The 20587-nt window shown below is 45.5% G+C and overlaps 1 protein-coding gene across 3 annotated transcripts in view; it reads right to left on the minus strand.

The window, feature by feature from the left end:
• Positions 1 to 20479, minus strand: part of Elmod3 (ELMO domain containing 3) — a 32203-nt gene extending 11724 nt beyond the window's left edge. For 2 of the 3 annotated variants that reach the window (XM_048352586.1, XM_048352583.1), the window contains exons 1-8: positions 20378 to 20479; positions 17395 to 17669; positions 10919 to 10993; positions 8800 to 8869; positions 4434 to 4502; positions 3484 to 3596; positions 1515 to 1638; positions 1188 to 1310 (exon numbers count right to left, since the gene is read on the minus strand). In XM_048352586.1, the coding sequence (XP_048208543.1) occupies positions 1188 to 1310; positions 1515 to 1638; positions 3484 to 3596; positions 4434 to 4502; positions 8800 to 8869; positions 10919 to 10993; positions 17395 to 17448 (628 nt within the window). In that variant the 5' untranslated portion in view covers positions 17449 to 17669; positions 20378 to 20479. Of the gene's footprint in view, positions 1 to 1187; positions 1311 to 1514; positions 1639 to 3483; positions 3597 to 4433; positions 4503 to 8799; positions 8870 to 10918; positions 10994 to 17394; positions 17670 to 20173; positions 20260 to 20377 lie in introns of those variants that run through there. The other variant, XM_048352585.1, reaches the window with a different exon arrangement.
• Positions 20480 to 20587: the final 108 nt, after the last annotated feature.

The raw sequence follows: 20587 nt of genomic DNA on the forward strand, positions 1-20587 counted from the left end.
GCGGACTTTCCTGCCCAGGCTGTTTTGACTCAGGATCCTCAGATCTTAGCCTCCTGAGTTACCAGCACCAGCTGCAAAGCTAATTAAAATTATGTTTGATGACTGGAATAAGAATACTAACATTGCCTGATGCGATTCTCCATAAACAGAGAAGACATATTTAGAACAATTATGCTATGGATGAGGAAGAATGCAGGGGCTTAAACACCTTGCCAATTCCCAGACTTATATGACTTGATATGACTGGAAAAATAAACCAGTATAATTTCAAAATAAGTGAAGTTGGTTTATTGCAATTCTGTATACGTAAATATATGAAAACATACATGTATATGTATATATATATGTATGTATGTGTGTATATATACATTTTTTTTCTCTTCTTTTCTTTTCCCTCTGGAAGCTGGGTGCTGGTGGCTCATGCCCGTAATCCTAGCTACTCAGGAGGCTGAGACCTGAGGATCATGGTTCAAAGCCAACCCAGGCAGGAAAGTCCATGAGACTATCTCTAATTAACAATGAGAAAACTGGAAATGGTTCTATGGCTCAAAGTTGTAGAGTGCTAGTCTTGAACACAAAAGGTGAGGGATAGCACCCAGACCCTAAATTCAAGCCCCATGACTGATTTTTTTTAAAGTTGTTTTTTCATTAAAAAGTGAAAACCCAAGCAAATTAGATTCCAAATCATATAATTGCAGTGGTTTCCATCTGTGCATGAGACCACAAACCTTGGAGGCCATAAAGCAACCTTTTATCTCATCATTCTTTTTTTTTTTTTTTTTGCCAGTCCTGGGCCTTGGACTCAGGGCCTGAGCACTGTCCCTAGCTTCTTTTTGCTCAAGGCTAGCACTCTGCCACTTGAGCCACAGCGCCACTTCTGGCCGTTTTCTAGATATGTGGTGCTGGAGAATCGAACCCAGGGCTTCATGTATTCCAGGCGAGCTCTCTTGCCACTAGGCCATATTCCCAGCCCCTCTCTCATCATGCTTGTCAAGCTCTCAATTATTCTCCTTACTAATTTTCCAACAGAGTGCTGCCCTGGGTCTCTGCATCTGCTTCCCCCTCCTCCGCTGCTTCCCCTCTGTGTCCTGCCTCGTCATGCTGGCCTGGCAGGGAGAAGACCATCTGGCCTTTCATTCAGATCCTGGAATCAGGGGCAAGAAAAAATGAGCCATTGCTCCTCTTACCCTGGAAGCCCAGGTCCTCCCAGTGGTCTCCGTGGAGGGCACAGTCAAACCTGGAGCCTGTCAGCTTCTTGTAGATGGTCTGGAGGATTCGTCCATGCATTGGATCTTGACTGTCCAAACCACCTGCCCCAAAACACACCAACCAACACTCTCTGCTGGGCTGTCCCTTAGGATAGGACTGGGTGCGCCTCAAGCTCTGATTCCATTCTCCCCCACCAACATGGTACATGCAAGAGCCCTGGCTTAGCCTCAGCCAATGGGTGGGCCAAGAGCACTGTTCTGATTACACACGCGGCCTCTGTTCTGCGGCGGAGCCCATGCACTCACACTGAGCTATGGTCAGGACCAGGTCCCTTTCTTCCCGAAGACCCTGGTGGAGCTTTGGAGGCCCGAAGAGGCAGTGCCGGAGGGCAGCGAACCCAGTTCTTCGAACGGTTGGCTGGATTCTTTTCTGGGGAGGAAGAAGCAAGCAATGAGCAGAGTATTGTATTGATTTCCCTGCCTTAACGAATGTGATCAACTAAAAGTCAGTTAGCACCTCTAAACTAAATGGTTGGTCTTTGAAAGGAGGAAAAAATGGAAGCTATCTGCTGAGATGTCCGAGGTAATAAGCTCTGTTCAAACTCCTATATTCTTTGCAAGGAGAAATATCATCAAGCATAAGCATCACCAGCATCCAGGTGCCTAACTGGGAAATCCTCTATAGGGTCAGGCAAAAGCCTGGCCAGGGTTCCCCGCCAGATCACTTCTACCCTTGTATATTCATCTTTCTGTCCCTCTAGGGACACGAACTAAAAAGCTAACAACTTCCTTCTCTACTTCTCGGATAACAGGGCCCACAGAGGTTGAGTGGGGATTTATGGGAGTCAGATGTCACTGCAGGGCGGCTGGAACCTTCTGGTTCACCAGCACTTCCTGCACTAGGTCATGCTGGCTTCCATGGGCAGGGCCATTATGGCCAGCCATTGAATAGTCTGCTTCTGAATTTTATCAGGCAACTCAATTTCTGTCTCCTTGGCCTCTCTTGCCTGAGCCAGGTTTCAGATTAAATGCCTGAAATCATATTCCCCGAAACTTATTACTAGTCATTCAAGACATCCCAGAATGTCTCACACTGTTTCGTGTGTGCGTGCGCGTGCGTGCGTGTGTGCGTGCGGGTGCTTGCTTGTCCTGGGGCTTCAATTCAGAGCTTGAACACTGTCCCTGAGCTTTAGTGCACAAGGTTAGTGCTTTACTGCTTTGTGCCACAGTGCCATTTCTGGCTTTTTGATAGTTAATTGGAGGTAAGAATCTCACAGACTTTCCTGCCCAGGGTAGCTCTGAACTGAGATCCTTAGATCTCAGCCTCCTGAGTAGCTAGTATTACAAGTGGGAGCCACTGACCTGGTACCTCACAACTTTTATTCCCCCAAGAATTCTTTTTCCAATCCCACTTTGTTGGTTTTTTTGTGCCAGTCCTGGGGCCTGGACTGAGGGCCTGAGCACTGTCCCTGTCATCTTCTTGCTCAAGAGTAGCACTCTGCCACTTGAGCCACAGCACCACTTCTCGCCATTTTCTATATATGTGGTGCTGGGGAATTGAACCCAGGGCTTCATGTATATGAGGCAAGCACTCTTGCCACTAGGCCATATCCCCAGCCCAATCCCACTTTTTTTTTTTTTTTTTTTTTTTTTTTTGGCCAGTCCTGGGCCTTGGACTCAGGGCCTGAGCACTACTGTCCCTGGCTTCTTCCCACTCAAGGCTAGCACTCTGCCACTTGAGCCACAGCGCCGCTTCTGGCCGTTTTCTGTATATGTGGTGCTGGGGAATCAAACCTAGGGCCTCGTGTATCCCAGGCAGGCACTCTTGCCACTAGGCTATATCCCCAGCCCATAATCCCACTTTTTTTAAAAAAGCTGTTTTCTATTTGTTCTGGTAACAGCTGCTCAGAAATCTTCCTCCAAGGTTTACCTATCATCAGCAGTATAGCAATCCTACAATTTTTGAAACTTCTCAAATAGCTGCTGTCTCCCTCAGGGAATTTTCCTCCATTAGCAATGAAATACTCTGAATCCCAGGCAGTTTGCCTCACTTTCCCAAGGAGCTCCATCATCCTCAACTCCAGATATCCCCAGCACTATGAGGGACCTGCACGCATTGCTGTGATACCGTACTTGAAGATTTCTTAGGTGAGGCTGGGCCTTCAATTGGAAGCTTCTATCTTGCTTACGCAGTGCCCTATCCTGCGGAGATGGAAACCCGGCTCCTGGGCAGAAGGAACTTGCTGGAGCCCCCCAAGCCTCCCCACTGCCATACCTTGAAGGAGGAGAGGTCCAGAGTCTGGAAATGCTGCAGAGCTTCACTGAAGGAGACGAGCTGTCCAGGCTGGTCTGAGCTGGCCTGGCTCCCAGGGGCAAAAAGGAAGATACCTGAAGATTTAGAACAGTAGTTATTCCATCAGCAAACACGGAATGCCTGCTGGTTGCCAACTCTGAGCTAAGCTCTGGCTTCCAGCTGGATAGCTCACAACTACAGCACAAGGAGCGGGCATAATCTGCCATGCTGACCTCTTGTTTTGTCTTGCTAGCTGACCTCTGTGAAGAGATCAGATGACTGACCTCCCAGACCTGCCCTTACAGAACTCCCTAAATTTTACTTATGTCTGAGGGAGCAAGTCACTCCTGGAATAGGTATGCATAGAGTGTGAATGCCACTGGTTTGTTCTGAAGCCTTTCCTAATTTCTACTTTGCCCCTTCTCACTCCCTCTAGAGGACCCTCTTTCCTATCCCTTCTTATAACCTGTAGAGCATTATCAGCATTATCACTACAAAATGTCTCCGGGGGTTTGGTGGGACTCCCAGACCTCTATCAGAAAGGGACTTGAGACAACTTTTACTCAGCCTTCACAGACGCTGGGCAGGTGGCGTCTGCCCCAGCCTCATGCAGGGGCCCTAGCTGTCTGCCTCCATCCTCTGTGTCCTTGTCACCCTGCACAGAGGCCGACTCTGATCTGGGTGCTCCCTGTCCTCCCTGAAGAGGGGCGGGAACCGCAGCCCTTTCCCTGTGGTGTGCATTCCTCTTTCCTCCTGAGGTATCATTCTGGACTTGGGAAAGGGACTTTCTTCTACATCCTGCAGTTACAAAATGAGAACACTCAGGAATTCTGTCTCTGGCTCTAGTCACAGGTGTCTATGTACAGCTGCACATGTGGATGGAGTTTCTGCTGACAGCCGCACCGTGTGCTCAGTGCTGTTCCCGCAGTTACCTGGGCCTGGCTGGATGGTGTCCACAGCTTCCCATTCTTCTTGGGCTTTGAGCACCTCAGCACTCACAACTGCAATCACAAGAAAAAGAAACCCTGTGAAATTTAGGTCTATCAGAATCATTACCACAGACCTGAACCTTCACTACTTGACTTAGGCTTGTTGCTTTCCCACCCTGTTCTTCCCCACACAGCTGCCAGATGGTTTTGTTTTGTTTTAGCCAGTACTGGGATTTGAACTCAAGGCTTCACACTTGCTTGGTTGGCACTTTCCCACTTGAACCATGCCTCCAGCCCCAGAATGAGCTCTTGAAAAGGCTGACGTTTTTCCAAACTCTTCAAAACCCTCAAAAGAGAACAATCTATGGCACAGTACCTAAGTTCCATTCCAATCTCCATCCTTGTAACCTTTCTACCTTTTCTCTGAGAGCTACCTGAGGTCCTTGACATGCTGTACCCTCTCCCACCTTAATGCCTTGCTCACCCTCAGCTAAAGAGGCAGGACTGCAAGGACTCAGTCCTAACCCCTGCTGGTACAGCTCTCTCCTGCTTTAGTTTATTTATCAGTCTGATTAAGTTGTTACTGCTTTACAAGGGGCTGACTCTCAGTGCCTGCTGTAGTGGTGCAATTATTTCCTTCTATAGTAAGCCATCCAAGGGCAGGTCTCTGTGCAGACTAGAACAATGAATTCACTCACAACATAAAAAGTGGGGGAAAGCTAGAGAAAAAAAAGCATCAGGACAGGCTCTCCCTAACCACCACACCCCCACTTTTCTCCACACCACAGTGGGCATTCTCCAGACCAAATCACCAGTAGACTCTTTTTTTTTCTGCTCCAGTCCTAGGGCTGGAACTAGGCACTGTCCCTGTGCTTTTGTGCTCAAGGCTATCACTCTACCATTTGAGCCACAGCTCAATGTCCAACTTTTCGATGGTTAATTAAAGATAAGAGTCATGAACTTTCTTGCCCCGGGTGGCTTTGAACTGTGATTCTCTGATCTGTTTCCTAAGTAGCTAGGATTACAGGTGTGAGCCACCAACTCCTGGCTACCAGTGGCATGGTTTTTGTCACTAGCATTTCCAATTTACCACTAAGACATTAATGATATGTATGATGGAGACTGTGCTACCAGAAATTAGGATTTCTCCAGCCACAGTGGTAAAAATAAGTTAGGAGAGCTCAGTCTTGGCTGGCAACCTTGTCACTTGACAGGAAACTACCTGAAAGGTGCTGTAATGTGGATGTGGGTTGGGTGCATCCCTAAGTTTTCCTGTGAGTTATTAATAGAGTAGAAATAATCTAATTATGATGTTTAGAGCTGGGGCCTCTGGGATATGGCCAAGATAGATTAGATAATGGTGAACCGCTACCGTCCTTCCTCTCCACACGATCAATACAATGGCTTTGTAAGTGCCTGATTAGCATATACAAAGCTCTGAGTTCAAACCTCACTATCATCAAGAGAAAAAGGAGGTCAGACAGTACACAGGAACACTCCATCTCTTGCCAGACACCACCCTGCAAAAATTCACTACAATAATAGCAAAAAGGCCAGTGGCTCATGCCTGTAATTCTAGCTATTTAGGAGGCTGAGATCTGAAGGTCATGGTTTGAAGCCAGGCAGGGCAGGAAAGTCTGTGACACCCTCAACTCCGTTTAATCACCAAAAAAGCTGGAAGTGGAGCTGCGGCTCAAGTGCTAGAGTGCTAGCCTTAAGCACAAAAGCTCAAGGACAGCATTTGGGCCCCAAGTTCAAGCCCTAGGACCAGCACAAAAAGAAGCATAAACACCAACCTTTGGTATTTTGTTATAGTAACAAAAAAAAGGACTGACTTATAGATCAAATACAATGCTACCAAGAACTAATGGAATGCAGCAAGGAAGGTTAGAAGATGGTTTCTGAAAGCACCCAAGAGTAAAGGGCTTACTGTTGCTTACTAGTTGGACTAGTTACTTAACCTGTGGTGATTAGGCAATTTTTCAACCTCTGAGGAAAGTATGTGACCCAAAGGTAAGTGCTCAGTAATGTTAGTTATTGGTGTTGGCACAGCCCTGACTCATGTGGCTGTGGACCACAGGGTCCTAAATGTCTAGATCTCTAGGAAATTCCATTTTGCCACCTCCAGCTTGGGGTACAGAGCCAGAGTATCAGGGCTCACAAGCTAAACAAAATACTTGACTTTGGACGCCCAAGAAAATAGAATTCTCTTTTGACATGTAGGGTCCTGGAAGAGGGAAAATAGTGGGGCAAAGTGGCTGAACAAAAAAGGGAAATATGTCACAGCTATGGGGAATGCTGAGCAAGACTTTCTACCTCACTCCTCACCTCCATACTGTGGTACTGCTTCTTTACCCTTCAGATTCTCATCTCTGAGCAATTAGATCCACCTGTCACCATAGATGCTCCTCGTATATCAGAGGCTGTGGGCCCAGGGTCACAGTGGGTAGGAATCTGCTCTTACAACAGGTTAGTCAATAGACAGTTCAAGGCTTCAACTAGCTATACTAAGCTAAGCTGGTGCCTAAAGTCTGGAAACAAATGCCCATCCTCTGAGAGAGCTTTTCCTGTCCTCTTGGAACCAGGAAGACCTTCCCACTTCTGAAGGTGAGACATAAAGACACAGAGGATTATATTCTCTTGACTAACAGATCGCAGAGCTAAAGGACACATCTTTAAAAATAAATTAATGCTGCTCATGTACATGTAGTTCACCTTTTTCCTATTTTTTAACCTCCTTTCTCTTACCTATTTTCCAGATGTTAAACAGAATCATCAATTAAAATAGTTTATCAACTAATCAAAATTTTGGCAGTACTAGAGTTTGAACTCAGAGCCTTGCTTGAGCCATGCCCCCCACCCCAGCCCCTTTTTGATTTATAGTTACTATTTTGCAAATAAGGTCTCTGCTTTCTGCCCAGGCCAGCCTTGGAACATGACCCTCCCTTGCACTTAGAATTAAGTGTGTGCCACCACACCCAGTTAACTTTTTTTGCTTGGGTTGGTCTTGAACTGAGATTCTATTTCTGCCTACCTTATATCTAGGATTACAGATATAAGCCACTGCACCTAGCTAATTTATTTATTTATTTATTTATTTATTTATTTATTTATTTATTTATCATTCCTGGTGCTTGGACTCAGGGCCTGGGCTCTGTCCCTGAGTTTCTTTTGCTCAAGGCTAGCACTCTACCCCTTGAGCCATGGTGCCACTTCCAGCCTTTTCTGTTTATGCAGTATTGAGGAATTGAATCCATGGCTTCATGTATGCTAGGCAAGCACTCTATCACTAAGCCACATTAGCCAAAAGAAATCTTAAAAAAAAGATTATTTAATATAATTAAAACTATTTGGAGCTAGGTGCTGGTGGCTCAAGTCTTAGCTACTCAAAAGGCTGAGATCTGAGGATCAAGGTTCAAAACTAGTTTAGGCAGGAACGTCTAGGAGATTCTTATTTATATTTAACCACCAAAAATGCTGAAGTGGAGCTCTGGCTTAAGTGGCTGAATGCTAGCCTTGAGCAAAAAAAAAGGTCAGGAACAGTACCCAAGCTCTGAGTTCAAGCACCAGGACTGGCACACAACCAAAACAGAACAACAACAAAAACTCTAACTGGTACAAAAATGCCTGTTGTTTTGAAACATAAAATATTTTTACATTTGAAGTAAAATCTGTTCATGTATTTAAAGGCATAGCAACTCAAAGCCTGTAATCTTCGCTACTGAAAAAAAGTTACAAAACTCCATCTTGATCAGTGGCTGGCACAGTGGGACATGCCTGTATCCCAGTGACTCAAGGAAGTACAAAGAGGATCCCAGTCCAGGCTAGCCCAGGCATTAAAGAGATTCTAGCTCAAAAACATCAATATAAGCCAGACATGAATGGCTCTTGCCTGTAATCTTCGGGAGACTAAAATCTGAGGATCACAGTTTGAAGGCAGCCCAGAAAAGAATCTCGAATAAAAACCAAAAAGCTGGAAGTGGAGCTGTGGTTCCTGTGGTAGAATGCCAACCTGGAATGGAAAAAACTAAAAGAGAGCACCTAAACCCCTAAATTCAAGCCCTAGTGCCCCCCCCCAAATACACTCCCCTTCCTTTTCATATAACACTTCAAGAACAATAGTGTTATATTAATATTTCCACTTTCATCACAGACCTTACATGACTTGCCTGCCCAGAAGAATACAGTAAACCACTAGCAGAGAAACTGATTCCTAATCCAGTGTTGATTCTAGTTTTCCTTGAGGGATAATAAATCTACAAAATTCTGAATGACAAAGAGCAAGAGAAATCCAAGCTAGAGGAAGTAGATCTATGGCAGGTCTGAACTGGGTTCCCCCCAGGCTCTAAGAGTCCTGGGGGATCCTTACCCGCTGGCTCCCATCCATTGGCTTCAGCTCTCAGGGCCTGGAGAAGGCTATGGTTCTTCAACTCTGAGATCTGTAGGGGCAGGAGACCTTTAGAGTGAGGGGGAATGCACTCCCCCATATAGACAAGAGCATTTCCCATGCACCATACTGAATATCCTCAACTGGAATTCTCAGTATCCATAGGATACTAAATGATTGGCAGACCCAGAGGTCTGCTCTGCTTTGATAGGCTGATTGAAGTCAATGTTTTGTTTGTCAGTCATGGGGCTTGAACTCAGGGTCTGGGTACTCTCCCTGAGCTTTTGTGCTCAAAGCTAGCACTCTACCACTTTGAGCCATAGCTCTTACAGTTTTCTGGTGGTTAATTGGAGATAAGAGTCACACTGACTTTCCTGCCTGGGTAGGCTTTGAGCCAGGATCCTCAGATCTCCGCTTCCAGAGCAGCTAGGATTACAGATCTGAGCCACCAGTGCCTGGCTCAATTATTTTTTTTTTGGCCAGTCCTTGGACTCAGGGCCTGAGCACCGTCCCTGGCTTCTTCCCGCTCAAGGCTAGCACTCTGCCACCTGAGCCACAGCGCCCCTTCTGGCCGTTTTCCATATATGTGGTGCTGGGGAATCAAACCGAGAGCTTCATGTGTAGGCAGCAAGCACTCTTGCCACTAGGCCATATTCCCAACACCTCAATTATTTTTTCTTTTTTTACTTGTTTTTTGTGTACTGTATAGTGAACTTTGTACATGCTACGCACACTCTACTACTGAGCTATATCCCAGCCCCAAAGTCAATCTTTTTTTTTTTTTTCCAGTTTTTGAAGTTTTAACAAATACATATTTTACTATAGCAGATTTAAAGTAGGGAAAAGTGGAAAAGAGAGGGGAGAAGCATTTCCTGTTTTCCATGGAATCTGGAATTAAATTTCCAGGAAATCTGAATTAAAGACTCCTAGTCGTTTGTCTTATTACATAGCTCAGGAAGATCTTGAATATGGAATCCATCATCTCAGCCTCCAAAAATACTGAGATTAAGGGCTGGGAATATGGCCTACTGGCAAGAGTGCTTGCCTCGTATACATGAAGCCCAGGGTTCGATTCCCCAGCACCACATATATAGAAAATGGCTAGAAGTGGCGCTGTGTCTCAAGTGGTAGAGTGCTAGCCTTGAGCAAAAAGAAGCCAGGGACAGTGCTCAGGCCCTGAGTCCAAGCCCAGGACTGGCAAAAAAAAAAATAAAAAAAAATACTTAGATTATAGGCATGCACCACTACATCTGGCTTGAAATCAATGTGTGTGTGTGTGTGTGTGTGTGTGTGTGTGTGTGTGTGTGTGTATACTGGGGCTTGAACTCAGGGCCTCCTGCTTTCTCTTGACTTTTTTTGTTCAAAGATAGCACTCTGGGCTGGGAATATGGCCTAGTGGTAAAGTGCTCGCCTTGTATACATGAAGCCCTGGTTCGATTCCTCAGCACCACATATATAGAAAAAAGCAGGAAGTGGCGCTGTGGCTCAAGTGGCAGAGTGCTAGCCTTGAGCAAAAAGAAGCCAGGGACAGAGCTCAGGCCCTGAGTTCAAGGCGCAGGACTGGCGAGAAAAAAAAAAAAGGATAGCACTCTACCACTTGACCCACTCTTCTACTTCTGGCTTCTTGCTGGTTAACTGAAGAAAAGTCTCATGGACTTTTCTGCTTGGCTGGCTTTGAACTGCGATCCTCGAATCTCAGCTTCTTGAGTAGCAAGGATTACAGGTGTGAGCCACCAATGCCTGACAAGATCAATCTTTAAGTAAGATAACCTGGAAAACTTCAGCTATGATGAAAAAGAAAAGCTCTGTGGGGAACAAATGTCTATCTTCCTTGAATAGTAAATAAATTAAACTGCATGCCACTCATGGAGCCTGTGGTGTCGCTTTGGTATTCCCCATGCCCTTTCCATATCATGGGTAGTATATCCCACCATCTTATTGGGATAGAGGTGGCACAGCATGTTTGTGCACTTTCCCCCCTCACTGCCCACTTTCTTCAGGTCCTCCCAGTTCCTGGCACAGGGCCTAGCTCCACACGGCCTCATGCAAACCCAACAGAAGTGAGTATTGACAGGAAGCAGGGGAGGTTGGCGATATGTACAGGAATTCCTCTGAAAGCTGCAAGAGCACTGCTGTCCTTGTTGTGCGAAGAAGAGCCATCCAACATGCCTTCAACCTGTAAGACAGACCAGGGGCAATCTCCCAGGCTTCCAAAGACCACAGTTTAAAAATCACACGTTTCCCCAGAATACACACACACACACACACACACACACACACACGAGAATTCCAGATAAATTAGCTACTAAACTTGAGACCTTGGGTTCAATCCCTAGTACAACAAAAAAGTAAATCCTCTGTTTAGTAGGCCCTAGTAAATCCTCTATTTAGTAGGCCCTTCCATCCCCAGTATGGAAGAAGAAGGGAACGAAGGAGGAGAAAGGGAAGGAGAGGGAAAAAGAGAATAAGAAAGTTTGTGCATAGCTAAACCTTTCCCCCACTAGTGTTAATTCAAAATAAAACAAACAAAAAATACACTTGATATAGGGCTAATTTTCCTAATATTTTTTTCAAGTCCTAAAAATCAGGACGTTAAAAAAAAAAACAAAAAAAAAAGGCTGGGTGTGACAGTACACAGCTGTAATCCCAGGGTTTGGGAGATTAGGGCAGTAGAATACCAAGTTTGAGGGCAGCCTAGGGTACATAGTAGCCCTGGCTAAAAACAAAACAAAACCCCAAAAACATCCCAACCAAACAAACACCTAAAGCTAAACCCAGTGGAAAAATAGGCAAAAGAAATGGACAATTTATGCCAAATGAAACACGCAAGTAAATGTGCTCAATATCACTCATGAAGGAAATGCCAAATAAAACAACTCTGAGGTAATGCTTGAGTTGTCAGATTATCAAGGTCAAAAAGTAATACACTGCATTTCTCAGAGTGCCAAAAGTTGTGTTACAAGACCCGGGAGAATAAGTAGTTTCCACTCCTTCACTTGACAATACCTAGCAAAATCATCAGGTTTTGTACATCTTGGGCCTGCACTTGCATTCTAGTAATTTAACTATCAGATATATTCATCTGTGTGTAAAATGACATGTTTACATTTACAGTGTCATTCATTTTGCTTTATTTATTTATTGGGACTATTTATCAGGGCCTTGTACTCTAGTTTGGCTTTTCTTTTCCTCAAGATTGGTGCTCTACCACTGAAACCACACCTCTAATTCTGGCTTTTTTTTTTTTTTTTTGAAAATGCTCAGTATCTTGACATTTGGTCATTTATTTCTAATTTTAAAAATATACATGTATCTTACAGCAAACTATAATGCTATTTAACATACTTTCTAGGCATCTTCTGTTACTTGTAAAGATATCCTCATCAGTAACCTGAATATAGGTAATATGAGAAGTTATATTGAAAAGGACACTTTTTCCACATTATTGAAAATATGACACCAGTGACTACTTACATAAAATCGGTAAACTCTTTCATTAAGGAGCTTCTCATTTTGTTGATTTTCTTCTGTTGATTCCTTGGGCTTGAGCTCAGGGTCAGTGTGTTGGGCCTGAGCTTCTTTGCTCAAGGCTAGCACTCTACCCCTTGAGCCATCGTTTGCACCTTGGGGCAGTCAGTAAGAGTCTCATAGACTTCCTGCCAGGGCTGGCTTCAAAAAATAATCTTCTGTTCTCAGCTTCCTGACAAGCTGAGATTACATATCTGAGACGCTATATGGCCAGGCACTTTTGAAGTGAATGACATATGTTTCCATATATTTTATGTAAGTTATCTCAGGGCTATCATGATGATTTGACTTAGAGGAGCTCCCACCATTACTCTGCCCAAAGGAGATGTTTAAGGACAAACATCAAGAGTATTCTGAGGGCCTGACCAACAGACATGGCAACACCCATGTACTGAGGAGGACCGAGGAGCCCCAAATGCCTTAGACTGCATACCCAGGCACTCACCTTTGACATAGTCGTGGCATTCCTAGACACTTGGGAAGGAGAGAAAACCCTGTGCTGTGTTTCTCAGCACATTTGGGGATTTCTGCTAACGTGAAGAAGTTGGAAATTATCTCAGTGGAAAAGATATTGAAGGGAGGGATGGCCCAAAGTATGGGCTGAATATCTTCCCACCTATCAAGGAGTTCAGATCCAGTGTTCTGGTTTAAACTTCATGATAAAAAGTAGAACAAAATAAATGTCAGATCTTCTCAAACTAATCTCTCAGTTATTTGAAATCTGTATTCCTAATTCTATCTGCAAATTAGGTTCTGTCTGGTTGACCTTTAGTTTGGATTGGATGTTGTCCAAATCTACATGTGATAATCCCTCTTATTAATTTTATGCAATCTAACTATTGTACATATATATTTGTACATATCTATATATTGTTTAAAGATACTTTGATATTCAATAAATCAGAAATGACTCCACTTTCTTTTTAAGATCAAGCTTCCTCAGTGAATCTTTTTTTTTTGGCCAGTCCTAGGCCATGAACTCAGGGCCTGAGCACTGTCCCTGGCTTCTTTTTTGCTCAAGGCTAGCACTCTACCACTTGAGCCACAGCGCCACCTCTGGCCATTTTCTGTATATGTAGTGCTGAGGAATCAAACCCAGGGCCTCATGTATATGAGGCAAGCACTCTTGCCACTAGGCCATACTCCCAGCCCCTTCCTCGGTGAATCTTAATGTTGAAAAATACATCGTTATTCACTCAGAGATTTTCATCACTCACGACACTAAACATCATATACAATATGGAACATTACATATACCACAAACTTGGCTGTTAAATAAAAAAACTATCAATGATAAGAGTTCATCATTCATTTAGATGGAATACTTAAGTGTTTTTAGAACTTGTTACTTCAGGGTTTTTTGCATGCCATACCTGGTGCTTAGATGAATATTTGTTCACAAACTAAAGACAAATGAGGTCTGTCAAGTGACATGCTCTCCTATTACTTACAAATACATTGTATCCCAGTGCTGTTGGCTCATGCCTGTAATCCTACCAACTAAGGAGGCTGATTATCTAAGGATCAAAATTGAAAGCCAGCCGGGTCAGGTAAGTTCTCCAGTCAACTTAGAAAGCCCGAATTGGGGCTGTGGCGTAAAGTGGTAGAGTGCTAGCCTAGAGAAAAAAGAGCTAAAGGATAGTTGACAGCCCTCACGCCAAGTTGAAGCCAGAAGACCAACAAAGAACCAAAACACACACACAAAAACATCATAGATGGAAAGAATTCTCCATTAAGTATGGATTAGGAGTTTCCTTCCTGTTAAGGCCCTTAGGGTATTTGAAACTAACATTGTAACTACAGACTCCTACATTCACTAGAATCCAAGCAGATTACACACATACATCTTTAAATGTGTTTGTGCATAGGGACTGACTAGCCAAACTGAGTTTGGGTCTCTAGGTGGCTTTTCTTGTTCTAGTTCATCATATTTAAATTTACACTAAAGGTTGAGTCATTGTCATAGTTCTTATATGCATACTATACAAGCAAGATATAATACCCCACACGGCTATATTCTTTCCTTTTTGTATCCCCACATGACATTGAAGGGCTGACTATAGACAGAAGGATTTCTCACATGAAAAATGTTCTTGTGGATTCTCATCAGTGTGCATCGTTTGATTCTGTATAAGAGTAGATCAGTTCACAGCTTTCCCAGGAGCAACACTCATGGTTTCTCTCCGCTGTTTGTTCTTTGAGGGAGCCAACCCTCCATGATGACTGAAGTCTTTCCCAGAGCTGCGATGTTCATATTCTTTCTCGCCTGTGGATAATCAGGCCTAAAGCCTTTCACAAAGATGGTTTCTATCGGTCGTTTCTGTCTAGTATATGTCCTATGGTGTTGTTGTAGATGCGTTGATTGACTGAAGACTTTCCCACACAGATGAGACTGCTGAGTTCTCCTTCCGGAGGATTGCTCTTACTTTCTAAGATTACAGGGTGTACCAAAACCTTCCACACACAGGTTGCATTTGTGTGATTGCTGTCATTTCTCGTCCTGGCAAGGTTTAAATGAGATACTGAATGATTTCACTCACAGATGACACGCATCATTTTTTTTGCCAGTCCTGGGGCTTGGACTCAGAGCCTGAGCACTGTCCCTGGCTTCGTTTTGCTCAAGGCTAGCACTCTGCCACTTGAGCCACAGCACCACTTCTGGCCGTTTTCTGTATATGTGGTGCTAGGGAATTGAACCCAGGGCCTCATGTATAACAGGCAAGTACTCTTGCCACTAGGCCATATCCCCAGCCCCGACACGCATCATTTTTTTTCTCTAGTGTGTAATTTCTTATGGTGAAAAAGGCTGGAGGCCAAACCGAAAACTTTCCCACAGAAGTGACACTCATAGGGCTTCTCTCCAGTGTGTATTCTCTCATGTGTGGCACGAGAAGATTGCACAGTGAAGGCTTTCCCACAGGTGCGACATTCATAGGGTTTCTCTCCAGTGTGTGTTCTCTCATGTCTGGCACGATTACGTGGCTCAGTGAAGGCTTTCCCACAGGTGCGACATTCATAGGGTTTCTCTCCACTGTGTGTTCTCTCATGTCTGGCACGATTATATGGCTCAGTGAAGGCTTTCCCACAGGTGCGACATGCATAGGGTTTCTCTCCAGTGTGTGTTCTCTCGTGTGCGGCACAGTGAGATTGCTGAGTGAAGGCTTTCCCACAGGTACGACACTCATAGGGCTTCTCTCCAGTGTGCATTCTCTCATGTGTGGCACAAGAAGATTGCACAGTGAAGGCTTTCCCACAGGTGCGACATTCATAGGGTTTCTCTCCAGTGTGTGTTCTCTCATGTGCGGCACGATTACGTGGCTCAGTGAAGGCTTTCCCACAGGTACGACACTCATAGGGCTTCTCTCCAGTGTGTATTCTCTCATGTGCAGCACAAGAAGATGGCGCAGTGAAGGCTTTCCCACAGGTGCGACATTCATAGGGTTTCTCTCCAGTGTGTATTCTCTCATGTGTGGCACGGTTAGATAGCTGAGTGAAGGCTTTCCCACAGGTACGACACTCATAGGGCTTCTCTCCAGTGTGTATTCTCTCATGTGCAACACGAGAAGATGGCATACTGAATGCTTTCCCACAGGTGCGACATTCATAGGGCTTCTCTCCAGTGTGCACTATGCTATGTCTCTTAAGGTCACATGGCCATTTGAAGGCTTTCCCACAGATGTGACATTCATGCCGTTTCTCTTTAGTGTGTGTTCTGTTATGTGTCTTAAGGTCACTGGGCCTTTGGGAGGCTTCCCCACCGGGAGGACACGCCTGTGCTTTCTCTCTGGCATGTGCTCCTTTGTGATTTCCAAAATGAGATGGCTGAGTGACCGCTTCCCACACACAGAGGGGACCTCCATCTGCCCCTCCTCCAGTGGGCATGTCCGCCTGCTGCCGGAAGTGACTTGGCTGAATGCAGGGGGCAGTACACAGGTGGCTGTCATCAACTTCCTGGCTAGTGTCTCCTCCATCCTGCCAAATGACCTCCCTGGGTTGACTGAGTACATGCCCCAGGTCACTATCCTCACATGCTTTGTCTCCATCCTGTGCAGTCGTATGGTGACTGAACTTTGAAGGAACAAAGGCTGTCCTACACAAACTACAATCATGTGATTTCCTTCCAGTGTGAGTTACATTGTGTTTACAGTGTTCATTGCTCTCCAAAAAGACTTTAGCACATAGACCACAGTCACACTGTCTGTTTTCCTCAAGAGACTTACTGCATTGTCTAATGTTTAACGAATTCTTCATAATGCCATTGCCATTTAGATGATCAATTTCTTTGTGTTCCATGTGCTCAGGAGTACATGAATATTCATGGTGGTTCTCTCCCCGGTATAGGCTAACCCAGGAGATGTCTTCTGCATCCTTTAGCAAACTCTGTGTCAATGAAGAGCTGTGAGTCTTCGTTTCTGTCGAGTCATTCCTGTCAAGTGAGTCTTGCCGATAAAGAGATTTCTGCACTGATGGGGTCACGTGGACCTTACTGCTGACTTGTTGTATGTAAAGAGGGCCATCTTTGCCATGTGGAATGGAAATGCCGATGGACTCCAGCAGACAGGCAACCTCTGACATCACATCTCTCCACAACTTCCTCTGTGCTGCATTCATCAGGTCCCACTCTTTGGGGGTGAAGTTCACAGTTACATCTTCAATGTTCAGAGGTTCCGGGCACGCCATCATCCCAAGAAAGTGCTCCTCTAGGCTTTCACTCCCAGGCAGTCCCAGCGCTATGCTGAAAGAAGCATGGAGGGAGAAAGGAGGCAGCGGCTGCCTCCAGCCCAGGATTCTGGCTTTTTTTGGTTAACTGGAGATAAGAGTCTTTCTGCCTGGGCTGGCTTCTTCAGATTTCAGCCTCCTGAAGAACTAGGATTACTGACATTAGCCACCAGGACCTGGCTTTTTTTTTTTTTCCCCTGTGAAAAACTAAAACCTATAATGCTGGCTTCCCCAAAATATTTCTAAAACGCCACATTCTGAAGATAGTCTCTGTCTCATTAACAATAAATTAACAAAACAATACCTTCTTTCCCAAATTAGAGTGCTTACCTGTCCATCTCTTAATTCTTGCTCATTATGGAAAGAGCAAGATTTTTCATTCATGATGCAAAATCATTTGTTCGGGTAGGCTTTATCCTTGGGCTCAGAAGGAGGTTTATAAAGTCTGAGATCTGAAGCTATGAGGAAAGCAGTAGAATCAATTGCTCTACCTTCATCTTCCTTCTCGGCAGTCATTAAGATTAAAAGTAAGAAAACAGTCCCTTTGTGCCATCACTAGGGTGATGTGAGTAGACAAAGTCCTTGGAGACTCTGAAGCCTCAGCTCTGGAAAAAGAAAGAAACACTGGCTTCATCATTCATTCCAGCTCTACTGAGGAAAAAGGTGACTTTAAGCATTGTGTGTGTGTGTGTGTGCGTGCGCACACACCAATCCTGGGGCTTGAACTCAAGGCTTGCCTGGGCTATGTCCCTCAGCTGCTTTTGCTCAAGGCTAACACTCTGCCATTTGAGCTACAGCGCCACTTCCAGTTTTTCTAGTAATTTAGTGAAGATAAGAATCTCACAGGCTTTCCTGTTCAGGCTGGCTTTGATCTTTAATCCTCAAATCTCTGTTTCCCAAATAGCTAGGATTACAGGTGTGTGGCACCAGTGCATGGCAACTTTAAACATTTTTAAGCATTTAGGAACTTACTGTGAATAAAAAAGCTACCTTAGCCAAATGCCTACCTCTTACTGTCTAGGCCACTGGATAGACAGTACCATGCAGGAGTCTGGGGTTGAGTTTGGGTGTCCAGAGGCAGTAGCACTTCCGTAAGTGTTGGGCTCTGTTTCTAGCTGTGAAGTCATTGGGACTTGGGCAAACTTATCAAAGGCGAAGCTTTCCTGGTACTAGTGGCTCATATCTATAATCCTAGCTATTCAGGAGGCTGATATCTGATGATCCTATTTCAAAGCCAGTCCAGGCAGAAAAGCTGGTAACACTCTTATCTCCAATTAACCAGCAAAAAAAAAAAAAAAAAAAAAAAAGCCCAAAGTAGAGATGTGCCTCAAGTGGTAGAATACCAGCTGACCAGCCTTGAGCAAAAAAGAAAAACTGGAGTAAATAGCCAAATGAGAGTGCAAGGCCCTGATTTCAAGTCCCAGTACTGGCACAAAATAAAACAAAACAAAAGGGATGAGTCTCATTGATTGGTAGTCTTAGCTGGACGGCTCAGATTTTGTTTAGGTCCTAGACACAGGTTGGAGCTGGTGACTTATAATACTACAACTGGTTCCTAGGATGACAGAAACTCAAAATGCAATATGCTGTTTTAATCTTCATCAGTTCTCCAGCAGTTTGGTTGACTGTGTGCTTGGGTGGTGGTGTTGGGGTTGCAGTGTTGGTGATCAAATCTAGAGCCTTCTGCATACTACACAGCACTCTACTCTGTGTTTCATCCCATGTTGTCTGCCTCAGGAAAAAGGATGGAGAGGGATCATATCTTAATCACAGGGGAACTAGACATCATGGATGTCTAGCAGATAAATGGGCAGATACTCCCCACACAACTGACAAACATACATCACAGGCTCACGTGACTATGGAAAAAGGGTGGCCTCTTTATGCTGCTGGATTCCCTAAGAACCAGGTAGCAGAAACAAACTATGGTCTTTGTCAGGATTCAATGTCTAACACTAAGAAGAGGAATACCTCCTAGCTCTCTGGCTGATCATCTGGTGTACTGTACTGGAAGAGGGTGAGAGGGAGGCAGTGTCCCTCAGTTGCAGCACCCCAGGAACTAGCTTTCACTCACTGGAGCTTCAGCATCTGCCTCCCATTTTGGTTCCTTCCACCCTGGTCTCTGTGGTAGAAAATGACAATATAGCGTGTGTGTGTGTGTGTGTGTGTGTGTGTGTGTGTGTGTGTGTGTGTATCTGGCAAGGTGACCAGCAGGTAGGTAACAGCAATCTCAGGAAGGCTCTTTTGTTACTGTGCATGAAATGCTTAAAGCAGCAAAGAAACAGGACTGGCTTCTACATAGCTGGCAGAAGCACAGATGGGGGCTGCAAAAGGGACAATTAGGATATGTGTCAGAGGGGAAAACAATAAAAGAACAAAAACTGTCAAACAAGTACTCAGGGTTATGAAGTCACTTACTTCTATTAGACACATTCCTGATGGGTAGACCCGAGGAAATGGGCATCCTATAGAAATGGACCCTTCTCAAATCAATATTGGACACCTACTTTCAGCAAGGAGCTACCTTGAGAGGATGTGATTTTTCAATTGTTGTTGGAACTTAATAAACTAGCTCATTAATTCAGAAGCTGGCCCATTCTTAATTACAAATGTGCAGAGGCTGGGTTCTGGTGGCTGACATGCTTGTGTTCCTAGCTCCTCAGGAGGCTGAGCTCTGAGGATTGTGGCTCCGAGGCAGCCCCAGCAGGAAAGTCCAGGAGACTCTCACCTCCAATTAACCACAAAACGTCCGAAGTAGAGCCATGGCTCAAGTGATAGATTGCTAGTCTTAAGCACAAAAGCTCCAGCAACCAGGCCCAAAGTACACACACACACACACACACACACACACACACACACACACACACACACGGCTGACTCTGTCATGAGGTGTTTACCCTGGGTTGCTCCTGGACCCCGGGGGCCTCAGATTGCCAACTGGCTCCCAGCCACAGGCAAAAGAGCAGCGTCTTGGCCAAAACCACGAGCCACACAGAGCGAGTGACCCCGGGCCCGGGGTCGCCGGCACGCATCTCCACAGGGGTCTCCGGTCACCCGACGCCCGGCCGCCCCGAAGTTGAGGACGGACTCGGGACGGAAACTTCCTCACCACTCGGAGGGGCGCGCGGGGGTCTGCGGTCAGACCCAGAGCCCCCGACGCGTCCATCGCAGGACGCCGGACCAGAACCCAGGTCCTCGGTGCGTCCCCTCGTCGGGATTCCCTCTCAGTCGCGCATCTTTCAACGTGGTGTGGCCCCACGATGACCACGGTCACCCCATACCCTCTCCCTCCTCAGATCACCCCTCCGCTCACCCGACGCGGCCCAGCGTTCCCCCGGCTTCCCGGCGGGCTCTGACAGCCTCCTGGGCGGGGCCTCCTCTGCGCATGCGCCCGAGGCTCGCCGTTCCCGTCCCGTCCCTGGGAACTTCATTTCCCAGCAGGCCACGGGAACTTGGCGCGGCCGCGCGAGTTTGCAGAGCCGGCGGGGCGGGTCCGAGTCGGGCGTTGTGGACTTTGCTCGGG

Source organism: Perognathus longimembris, chromosome 8, assembly GCF_023159225.1.
Source record: "Perognathus longimembris pacificus isolate PPM17 chromosome 8, ASM2315922v1, whole genome shotgun sequence".
NCBI classification, from domain to species: Eukaryota; Metazoa; Chordata; class Mammalia; order Rodentia; family Heteromyidae; genus Perognathus; species Perognathus longimembris.